Genomic DNA, 12,502 nt, shown 5'->3' on the forward strand with positions numbered 1-12,502 from the left:
CCTGGAAAAGCCTTTGGGAGCACTTTTGAAAGCCCATACTTAATATCTCGCCAAAGCATCGCTAACGTGATGGCTTAGGCGAGGCCTAAAAATTAAATGTCCCATTATAAATGTATGACGTGCAGGTTTCCCCGTGATTTTAACAGATGGAAAAACAGGGGAAATTTTCTCAGAAGTTCCTGTCAAATACAATACAACTTCACCAGCAGTGCTTTGTGTGAAACATGAACTTAAGCAACGCTGGGGAGGTATTTCATTTGGTGCATTACATGATGGCAAACACAAGGAGATGATGAACAGAGCGCTGAAACTTTTCAGGCACTCACCCCCAGTCACAGATTTGGATTGAACCAATCATCATTCTTTAGGTCACTTGGCGACCTCAGTTCAGACCCAGCTATATGCAAGTTCAGTCTTGACCCTGTGCCTCATGGGAACAGTCCAGCCCAAACTGCCAGGTCAGGTCTTCCCTGAACCAGAAACAAGCATCCTGGGACCGGTTTCTGGGTAACACCATTCATCAGCCAGGCTAGCTTGAATCCAGTGGCAAAGTGAACAAGGGACCCTCATCTGGACATACCCTGCCATGCTTGTTTCCAGTCCAGGGAGGACCTAGCCTGGCAGTTTGGGCTGGACTGATTCCATTGGGCGCAGGGTTAAGACTGATTTGCAGATGGCTGGTTCCAAACTGGAATGGCATGGTGAGCAAAAAAAACGATGGATTTAGGCTCAGATCTCTGTACTGGGGTGAATGTATGACATTGTTCTGCTTTCTGTCCATCAATTGTTCTTTTTGCATTACATGATGGAACATGAAAAAGGCTTGCTGATGTCATGGCGCTTTTTTTTTTACTGTAAGCGGGGGTGAAGGAGAGCAACTGCAGAGACATTAACTCAAAGAGTGCATGCAAAAAAGTTTTAAAAAGAGTGCCAGCACTGCAGGGGTCTGCAGTTGAAGAACACTGGCCCCCAGACACAGTACTTGGTCCAGACTTCACAGCAGAATCAAGACTTGACTCGAAGCCCAGGAAGAAGACGGAGGGGAAGAGGAGCTGCTGACGAATAGTAATCAAGGCAACAAGAGTGACATGGGAGCCAGCCAATGGTAAGTAAAGTGATGTTTGAGCCAGTCAACGCTAATATAGGGCAGGCTCTCAGCACGTGTTAAGGTTTTTTTTAATACAAGAGATTTTTCAAGCACAGTGCAAGCACTGTGCGAGCAAAACCTAAATATTTGCTGATTTACGCTGCATAATTTGTTTTTTTTGCCACAAAATTTAGCGAACTCTGCCACATAGTTGGTCTTACCCTGCTAAATATTTCCAGCGGTCTTGCTTATAAGCCACTGTGCATTGTAGAACATTTTCTAAAAAGAAATGATTTTCACCCTTCAAGCTGTCAAAAACAGTTCACCTTTTGGCTCTTGCCCTCGACTCAGTAAATTTGATAGAATCTGTTGTTGACTTAAGTTACAATGTCAAATTCCTCATTAGGCAGTAGTGGCTCATAATGATGGGCGCTAGAACATTCAGGACTGCAAGCATGATGACCCTTACCGCAAGCCCTTGTCCCTCACTGCAAAGTCTGGTAGGGCGATTGCTTGCTTCTGTCAGGGGAGTGCATTTGAATGGTGAAAGTGGGGGTGATGGTTTTTCTTTGCCTTGGTGAGTGGGCCAGCTGTCATTCAAGGGCTTCAGAGCATAGGAGGTTGGTGATATATATTCGAGGTTGTGGGACTGGAGGAACTGAAGCACTAAATTAATCTCGAGTTGACTTCTTTAAGAAATGGCAATTGAGAATACCACCGTATCCTTTGTACTTCCCCACTTCTCTGATTACATTGGCACATAGTGGTGTTTACATTATTTCACTAAACTTGATCCATTAAGTTTCAACTCAGGCGCACGTCTGTGCACAGGAAACACCAAATCGAAAAAAACAGAATGGTATCCAGAGAATGGGATTCTATCAAAAGAGCACAATTTCGTTTTTCTGGAAATTTTGAAGAAGGATATTATTGATCCATTAAAAAAAAGAATCAAATAAATATCACAAGAGCATATGCCTATTTCCAAAAACGATTTAGTACACTCGCACTCTCAAGGCAACCACACGTGAAAAAAAAGCTAAACTCTGTTACGGTGTTATGCATGACTACTTACAAGAGATGGGTTGAAGATTCCTTTATTTGAGGAGTTGTTTCCAAGTTAAAGTCTCACAAATAATGTACAATAATATCTCAATTTGTCTCATTAAGTTTGCCTTGTCCACCCAACCCAATAATGTTTCTGATGTCCTTGCCATGAAGAGGAGGAAGAAAGGTAGATTCAGATCGACACAACCAACAGATTCTCCCCAATTAATGCTCTGCATAGTCTGGAGAACTGAATAACGATTGAACCCTCAAACAAAAGGAATGATAATGTATTCCCAGGAGAAGTTCCAAGCACCATGAGTGACAGGATGGAAACTGCAGCAGAAAAACCGGATGTGAGAAGTAAGTACTGCAATCTTTGAGAACTTATCAGAATCTCTATTTCCCAACTTTCCTCGCTCATCGGAGAAGAGATACAATCACTGCTCTCTAACAAGATCAATCTTTTATCAGGTATGGTAAAGAGACAAGTGTGTCTGTAACCTGGGAGAAGCGTTAAGTTGGCTAGTTTGCATGTGGAACACAACAGAACAGTGCTGCAGGTTATGTGTGTCGTAGTATCCCTACTTGTGTGATTTCTTAGCAATCATCAACTGAACAGCATGTTTGCTTTTGCGACATATGTGATAGCGCAGCAGCTTTAAATGGAGCCATGAAGGCCAATTGTTTTGGTGTGAGCACTGTACCCCTTCTGCAGTACTGGCACCTGAGAAGGAACAAAAGCCTTCAAACCCTAGCAAAGCATTAGTGAAGATAAGACCAGGCTCCACACCAAAACAAGCAGCGCATGAAAACAAACTCTTCCCTGCGGCAGAGACATCATCAAAACTTCAAATCAGATTCAATGAACCCTCACTGGATGCTGCACTGCCACCAGCAAAGCATCAGCTCAGATCAACTCTGGCTGTGTGATACCTGCAGTAAAACATCCAAACAAGTCTAAACTCACTAGCTGCCACCCTGACACAAGCAGAACATCAGTCCACATCAGATCAATCCTCACTGGACTTGCAACAGACAGCCGCAAAGCCCCTGTAAAGAGTTTCTCTTATTAATTGCAAGAGTAACACCAGCTAAGCATCAGAAAACATTAGACTGCAACACAAAGCATCAGACCAGGTATTTGCTCCATTGCTGTAGTTTTGACACCACCAAAGCATAGGAAATATTAGCTCCTATTGGCCGCAAAGCGTCAGATTGCCCCTTTTTGGTTACAACCCTCGCTCCAGCAAACCATTGTATCATCTCTCATTGGTTGTATAACTTAGCAAAGTATAAGATTAGTTCTGTTCGCTTTAACTTCAGGTCTGACTCCAGTTAAGTATTAGAGCATCTCTCTTTGGCTGTAGGACTAACCTAACCTCAAGCATCAGCCAGGTTTGGGCTGGGACAGAAAATAGTCCTGGGTACCAAAATAAGAGTGTTTCCCATTGGTGAATTACACAGATGAAAAATGGCCCATGTTCGAAAATTGGGGTCGTTTTGAACTTGCACAGACATACTGTATAAGTGTTTGCTAGGTATGGAAGACTGCATGGATTTGAGCTTGCTGCAGATTTTCTTTGCTTTTCAATAACAGGGAAATTAACAGTGAAAACTAGCCCAGCAGACCATAAAACAGGCACACAAATCAGCAAAAAAAAACAACCCACACACTGACCTGTCAGACTAGCCCATTGGGCACTGCCCTATAGTTCAGTCCAATAGCTTCAGCCTAGATCAGATCTTCTTGGTTGCCATGCTTTACACCCGAAAAGCATAAAATCTGGTTTTGTTGGCTGTGGGCTTGATTGCACCCAAGTAACAGCTTTGCTCTCCCAGGAAACAGGAATGATAGCAGCTTATCAACAGTAGAGCTCTGTTTCCCCTCTGGCTGCAATGCCAATACCAGCTATGCATCAAACCACAGCAACTCTCTCTCAGGCAGTATAATTGGTATGAGTTAGACAACAGAATAGGTGTGCTCATACAGCGTACCAATGGAGTATTACTTTTTTAATATCGACCTACAAATACAAACTACTAAATCCTGACTACCACTATATCATCAAGATATGTATGTATAGGATAGCAAGGATTTACTATTCTTTATCTTAACTCCACATCTACGTACCTTGACAACGTAATTTTCTTTTGTAGAACAATATTTTTGATTTCAGTATTCCGAAATTACAACCACCCACACTCTTCCCCTGCAGCCCGGGTGCCAGCCGTGCATGTTACAGTTCTGCTCTCTCTGGTAGTGCAGCGCAGGGCACGTATTAGCTAAGCAAAAGTACATTTACCACCTCTAGCTGGCATTGGCCCTTTCAGCGCTGCTCTCTCTGGCGGCATTGCCAATATTTGCTAGACCAAAGTACATCCATGGCCAATGCAGCCACAGGGAGCAGAGCTGAAAGAATCCATGTCAGCCTGAGGGTATCAGCTAAGCAACAGACCAGCTCTGCCATCTTAGACTTTTGCTCTGACCAGACTGGTCTCAGGGAGGAATGGCAGGTGTGGATGTGTCACAGTTTACAGTGCCTTCAAAATGTCCTGGGGAAGAACGGAGGCTTACATGATCCCGGCACCGATAGAACAAGGTACAGTTTGAAGCACCCCTCTTGCAGAAGAGGTGGGTATTTCCTGGAAAGCAGTCTCTTGTCACACAGCAAATCTGGTCGGTTCTTCCAGCTACAGAAGCAGTCTAACAGAATTTACAAATACTTTCAATGCAACAAAATAACGGAATTTGGTAAAAGTTATAATCGCGAAACTGTTTTATTCTTTTTTTTCCCTTTCCTAATTGCAACTATATGCAAGCGACTGCCCAGATACAGCCTAATGCTGCGGAAGGAGCACTGTAACTCGCCCCTAAAACAGGACAGGAAAAGAAAGGGAAATAAAGGAACTCCAAAGGCAGCACCTGGGATGGACTTTGTTTCCGACCATCCACCTCCCAACACCATTTAGGTCTCCCTCCCACCCACCTCAACCCTCCCTGGTAACAGATACAGTCCTCACTAAAATATTGTCATTGTAAATTTCATTTCGGCCTTCACTTTCTTCTCTCCAGGCGCAGATCAGTGATGCTGTTGCCACTTCATCCAGTGTAGAAAGTATTTACAGGTTCACCTGGAGGGGACTCGGTGCTCTTCGCCTCCCCTCAGGCGTAGCTTCTCATTGGGGGTCGGTGGAGTTTGCAGCTTTGCCTTTGTTGACATAAAATGGACGTTGGTGCGACTGCAAAATAGAAGGATATCGTTTTTATGAAGGGAAAAGTGAACCTTTTCATTTAGCTAACCGTGAAATTACAGGTGGCAAGCAGAGCCTTTATTTTATTTATTAAGAGCTACATTCAGCCAGTAGCAACTTTGTCCTAGGACCCGCAGGGCCACACTGTGACAAACTAGGATACAACAGGAGAATAAACAAAACTGAAAAGTTGTAGAGTTCTGTGGAACTGCAGGGCTGGACCAGCTTTTGATATGGGAAAAGACTCATTTACTGTGCTAGGGTAAAATCACGCATTTCAATATGCAGTCCTGATGTACAAAGACCCCTGGCCTAAGGCATTAATGGAGGAGATCTGGACATGTCATGAAACTCCACAGGTATATATGTGATTTCTGGGAGAAGGTAACACGCTTGAATATTGTAGTGTTCACAAGCTGCCACTTTCGAGGTGGCAAAGATAGTGTAGAATTATCCAGAGGAACAGTGGGTTTCTGCTACCCATTTTTAATATGACCAAAGTGCTATTAACTTATAAGTGATGTGCCCTGTTAAAGAGCAGAATTATATTAATAGGTATTTTTGTTAAAATCTAACCTACATTTCATCAAATCACCCAGGTAATGGACAAATACAGACTTATGGATATATGAATACAATGTTCCACTTAGAACCATTCAGTGATCATTCAGCAGTCAACAGAGAGCCTAAAACAGTTCAGGTCTTATTATATGATAGCAATGAATTCAATACAAAAAAAATCGTTGTATTTGAATTATAGTATAGACACACATCTAAATATTTCAGAGATAGTTCAAAGATAGATGTAGTCCAGACCAAAAATTAAAGCGCAGAAACGATAAACACGTGTAGCTCTAACCACTAGTAAACGTAAACATTATAATTCTGACATGTAATTGTTCAGGATTCAATGACATCTGAAAAATTAATGAGTTAGGTAAGACTAAGAAATGATGACGTTTCGACCGCAAGGACTGAATTGAACGGGGTCTTCATCAGGACAAACAGCAGGTAGCAGCATGCCTAATGAATCAGTTGTGTTTCCAAGACCTTTATTTTTTGCTTTCAACATATTAAGTTAGTTAGTGAAGGGAGTACCAAAAGCAACTTGGCGGCTGGTGGTGCATATTAACAGAAGGCAGACATTGGTGCAAATTTCTTTCTAAGTAGACTCAGATACTGGGATATAAACAACCCTAAGTCAGATAACTGGAGAATATAAATTGTGTTAGAGGTTGTTTCTCTTACCCTGTGACTCTCACAATGAAGGTCCACGTAACTGCGCAGATCTCTGGTTTATCAATTGCGTGTTCTTTCATCTACTGAAACTACAAACCTATCAACTGCGTTGAACTTTTCTAAATGGATTCAACATTTCTTGTAGATGCTCACAGTGAACTAAAAAGCCTCTTAAAACCCTATGTCTGAAGATGTACCTATTCCTGTGCAGCCCACATTAGAATACCTGCATCTGCCAATGCCAGAACTAAAGCACACCTCAGCACCAGATTAAATAATCATTTAAGGTGCTTTATTGTGCAAAACTCGTACAAGACATCAAATATTGTGCTCCAAAAACCACTAAACTAATGGTACTCTCATCAGCACTGCCCTCATCTGTTTATACAATCTTTTGTTACAATTCCTCAAAATAATGCATCGTACTGCCTGAAATACCCCAAGTAAAATGTGTATTCCCATACCAAACTCACACCACTGACCATCAAAAATAACACAGAATATTAACTGCAGTGAAGAGTTCTACTCCTAAGTACTTGAGTCAGTAAGTCACACCTACAGTGAATGTTTGCAAATAAATTACATTTCTGTTTCAGGTGGGTTCTCAACTCGTACTAGGAATCCAGATAGAACATACCATTCTGTTTTTACACTTTGATGGGGATTACGGTGCACAGACATAATATCGAGTCCAAAATATTGTTTGGACATAATATCGTGTATTTAATATCGAGTGGACAAAATATCGACAGGACAGAATATCGACTACAAAAATATCGTTTTTAAGGTAAGTGAAGTAATATCGACTGTAAAAAATATAGATAGTTAAAATATCGTAGTATATAATATAGATAGTACAATAAATCGAATTTTTAATAATATATAATTTTTATAGTGTATTTTTATGTTATCATTTGTGTGAACATTGTGTATTTATGTAATAAATAATTATATTTAACGAATTTTGTTTTAATAATTTTTGCGTAATTTTAATCTGTAGCGGGTTGTGGGTTTATAGGGGAATAGGGTGGGAAGTAATTTAATTATAATTAATTAAATATGTAAATTTATTTATTGATAGTAATTAGTAATTAATTGCTAATTATTTATATTTGTTAATTAAAATTGTTAATTAATTTAGAGTAATAGATTAATTGTTAATTATGTAAATTAAACTAATTTAATTCTGTAGCGGGTTGTGGGTTTATAGGGGAATAGGGTGGGAAGTAATTTATTTATAATTAATTAAATATGTACATTTATTTATTGATAGTAAATAGTAATTAATTGTTAATTAATTTATAATTGTTAATTAATTAATTAAAAATTGTTAATTCATTTATATTAATTGATTAATTGGTAATTATGTAGATGTAACAAATTTAAATTATGTAGTGGGCAGTGGGTTTATAGGGGCATAGGGTGGAAATTAAATTATTAATTATTAATTAAATAATAAAACGAATTACTATTTATTTATTTGGAAATAATTGTTATATTCGTTTAAGTTATAAAATATTTATTTGTTAATGTTTAATTAATTAGTATTAATAGGTGAATAATTTAATTAATTATAGCTATTTTTTTTATTTTAATTAATTATTAATAGATATTTCGTTTGTAGATTTATGATTAATATATGAATTATTTACTTTCCCTAATGTTGTATTCTCTGGAGTGGGAATAGTAATTTTAACCCCTACGCTATCCAACGCTTTCCCTACTGCTGCACCCACTGGAGTGGGAATACTAATTTTTACCCCTACGCTATCCAACGCTTTCCCTACTGTTGCACCCACTGGAGTGGGAATAGTAATTTTAACCCCTACGCTATCCAACACTTTCCCTACTGTTGCACCCACTGGAGTGGGAATAGTAATTTTTACCCCTACGCTATCCAACGCTTTCCCTACTGTAGCACCCACTGGAGTGGGAATAGTAATTTTTATTCTTTTGTTATTGTATGTTAATAATATTGGCTATTATTTAATTATATTTAGTTACTATATATATATGTTTTAAGAAATATGATTAAATAATTTTTTTTTTTTAATTTCATTAATTATTTAATTATCATTAGTTAATTTAAGTATTCTTAAGTATATTTTAGTACTTAGTTTTTAATATTAATTTAATTTAATAGTGTTTTTAGTAAAGTCGATATTTTTTTTAACTATATTTTTGTAAACGATATTTTAAACTCGATATTTTTGTACTTACCTGTTTGTAGATAGAAACTCGATATTTTGTCAGTCGATATTTTTTACACGATATTCTTGCAGGTCGATATTTTGGCAGTCGATATTTTTTCAGTGATCCGGGGATTACCCCTAAATGAAACAAAATACATGCTGTAACCCAGACACAGCAAAGTCTGGGCCCTTCCTGCGACTGCTGTGCTTATACGCTCAGCTAAGCATCATCCACAGAGAACAAGCAGATTCTCTACTATTACTAATGTTCAATATGGATTGGTTCTTTTGAGTTAAAATATATAATTTCTTTTAATTAACGTATTAGGTTTAGACACTGGTTGGATTTCACGAAAACACCCAAAAACATATTGTTACTTGTCTAAAAAAACTTCTAAAAACGCATTTATTTATCAGTATCCAGGTACAGAGTGTCATTTTGAGTTCGGCGTAATGGAAAATCCTTTGAATTATGAGGAAACTTAAACGGGCTGAGAAGAACCCTCAGGTAGAATTTCCTCCACTAAATGTAACTATTTGATTTCTTATGTGCCACTTAGTAGTATATACAGAAAATCTTACGATAAAAGAAGATCCGACTTTGGTCTGTTAAAAGTAGTGATCAGCATAATAATTCAAATTAGGCATGTTGGACACCTGCTGCTGCACTAGAGATGATGCGCACTGTCACACTATGCTTCACAGTGCACTTTTAAGTGTGTGTGTGTCGGGTGCAGAGTAAGACAGGGCTCCATATTACTGCAAATGTTCAGCTCCAAGTGCAAATGTGTGTTCACACCAGCACTGGAAAGAGAGTATTAGTGAAACGAAGTCCTGATCTTTAAAGCCACTTTTCAAAGTGCAAGCAGCAACCGGGCCTGCGTTTCATAGGGGGCAAAGATCCCCCTCAGATGGCTGCAATGAGTGACTACACCGTTCTACAGACAGATGTCTGTCGGAGGGACGGGTAGAATGAGGGCCCTCTGGTCCTAAGAGACCGCTACCAACCACACTCTGACACTGTGCCACCTCTATGTATTACACAGTCAGTGCTCCTTCTGACTGAGTCTGGAATATGGCACAGGTGCAAGGGCAAAAGGTGCCTTCATTTGCAAAGGCCCACGCACCAGGGACCATATGGATTAGGACACAGTGGCGGCTCGCAATTCTCGCGGGTGGGGAAGCGGGAGGGTTGCGCGAGGTAATCGCGTGGGGGTTATCGCGAGGGGGTGGGGTAAAATAAAAACAAAACGTACCCGACTGGTCCCGCGCTGCCTCTGCTCCTGGGCCTGGTCAGTGTTTTCCTGCTCCTGAAAAGGAACAGGCATGCTCCCTCGCCTTCTGTAAGCCAATCACAACGCTGCAATGGCAACATTGGGATTGGTGCAGAGTCCCAGGCAGCACCTAGCCAGGTACCTGTAGGGAGGCCATTTTCTCTATGTAGGCTGCATGAAGCCCACATAGAGAAAATGTGGAGTGTGCATGACTACTTTGGTCGGCCCCAGGCCCGACCAAACAGTCAGGGTACTCAGAGTGGTGCATGCCACTCCTTTCCCCGCTCACCCGCAACCAGGCATATCCTCCCACCCACCCCCAATAAGGCATACCCCTGCTTTCTCGCAGCGTGAGAATCAGAAAATAAAATGGTATTTAAAATACCATTTTTTTTTCTGCTTTTCGCACTGCGAGAAGGCAGTGGGGCGGAGCTCCTCTGCCCTAATGGTGGAGCCGCACCTGTTAGGACATTTCACAAGACAATCAGATGTCATCAGTTCCTTCAAAATTCATAAGGATTTGCTATTATCACAGAATTCAAACTCAGGCCCTTCGCAATAAATTATTAAAATCTTAATAGGTCGTTTGGCTCATTACTGGTTGCCAATCTTGTAATTTTTTGACTCAGCTTCTCAAGTTTTTACACATTTTCAAGCCTCAGCTTACCAGAAGGCTCTGCTTGTTAGACTTCCATGTCTGGGTCTGTGGCTTGGCAGTCTGGTGTCTTGTAATCATGGGGTAAGCTAGAAGAGAAATAGAAAACACAAATGAAATGTCAAATGGGGGATGTTAGCACGAGGGACTGGGAAGTTGTGAAATTTTAGGATAACTGACATAGTATCGGAAAACAAAAGTATTGAGTGGACAGAATATTGTGGCAAAAATATTAAGGACCAATATATTTGGAAGGTAAGTGTAAATAAGTACGCTTAGATTTACTATTTGTAACTCCACAACAAAATACCTTGAAGATAGACAGATGTGGAGTTATATATAGTAAAACTTTGCCTACCTAAAAAAAACTTACCTTTACGATATTTGTATTGCCTCGATATTCTCCTGGGTGGAGTTCGCAGAGTTCCACTATGCGGAACTCAGCTAAGTGCACAAAAACTCTGCTGCGCTATGTGGAGCTCCGCGAGCGGCGGAGTTTCTTTAGACAAATGAAGTTTGCGGTTATTGTCAGTGCCAAGTGCTTGTCCGCACTGTGCAATCATCGCTAACGGCATCATGCACAGAGAAAGCGGGCGCTGCTTCTTTTCTGCCGCTCGAGTAGATTTTTACTCGAGCAGCAGTTTTCTTAATGCGAATGGGCGGTTTCTCAACTCGACCGGTCGCGATCATACGCGACCACTCGCAATAAAAAATCTGACCTCCCACATTGAGAAATCTCGCCGGGAGGTTGATTTTCCACGCTCACCAACTTGATGTTGACGATCGCAAACGAGGAAAAATCTCACCGGGAGGTGGATTTCGTTTGATCGCGCTTGCCAACTTGACGAGGAAAAAAACTTTGCTCCGCACAGCAAAGCAGAGTTTTTCGGAACTCAGCAACCTCCGCTTAACTCGGAGTGCGAAAACTCCGCAAACTCCGCGAGCGGCGCAGAGTTCATTGCCCGGACACAATATTTTGTCCACATTATATTTTTCCTCCGACATTTTGTCTAAATTCTGAAATTTCAAGTACTCCTACTGAGTAAAGCTTTTTTTAAATCTTCAACAAATTTGTCAACATAACAAAGACACAACAGGTGGAAAATAATGCTAACAGTACAACTTTGAGAAAGAAAATGGAGAAAAAGGTACTCAAAGTGAGTAATAAAAATCATCTGCAAATAGTTTACTTTAATCTAGAAATCCCAAGTAAGACTGCTTTAAATGGATAAAAATATCCCATAAAAACAGATTTATAATTGAGAAAGTGTAGTAAAACCTACTTTAAATAGAAAAAAATCCCCTAAAAGTAAGATTATGCTTCTGAATACGTAGCAGGATATACTGCTGATAAAAGATAACGTGAGAAAATGTTCTCACTTAATATTTAGCCAGAAACCTCAGTCCTTAGGTAAAGCTGAGCAAAGTGCAGAAGGGCAAAAGTTGTGTAGTTGGCATTGCTTCAATTGTCTTCCACACATGTGAAACCATTGACTCATGGCGGAGAATTACTCATTCACCTGTAGACCATGGTCACATCTGGAATGAGCTCAAGCAATCTTGCCAGAAACGCTGGAGCAATTGTTATATGGAATAAAATATTTAACAGCTGTACTTACTTCTGAGGTGGGCAAATCGAATACACTGCCCCAATATAACTAACACTTCATTGAACTACACTGGAAGCAGGACTGTCAGAAGGGGAGGGCAGACAGGCACTGTGGCCCAGTCCCTGTGTTTCTTCAGGGCCCGC

At 40.2% G+C, this 12,502-nt stretch overlaps 1 protein-coding gene across 2 annotated transcripts in view; it reads right to left on the reverse strand.

Moving 5' to 3' along the window:
• Positions 1-2,168: 2,168 nt before the first annotated feature.
• The window catches only part of TRIM29 (tripartite motif containing 29), a 116,002-nt gene continuing 105,668 nt past the window's right edge, over positions 2,169-12,502 (reverse strand). For both annotated transcript variants that reach the window (XM_086956784.1, XM_086956783.1), the window contains 2 exons: positions 10,762-10,838; positions 2,169-5,377 (listed from right to left, as the gene is read on the reverse strand). In XM_086956784.1, coding sequence (XP_086812910.1) covers positions 5,315-5,377; positions 10,762-10,838 — 140 coding nt within the window. In that variant the 3' untranslated portion in view covers positions 2,169-5,314. The remainder of the gene's footprint in view (positions 5,378-10,761; positions 10,839-12,502) is intronic.

The sequence above is a fragment of the Lissotriton vulgaris genome, chromosome 2_1 (assembly GCF_964263255.1).
Source record: "Lissotriton vulgaris chromosome 2_1, aLisVul1.2, whole genome shotgun sequence".
NCBI lineage: Eukaryota > Metazoa > Chordata > Amphibia > Caudata > Salamandridae > Lissotriton > Lissotriton vulgaris.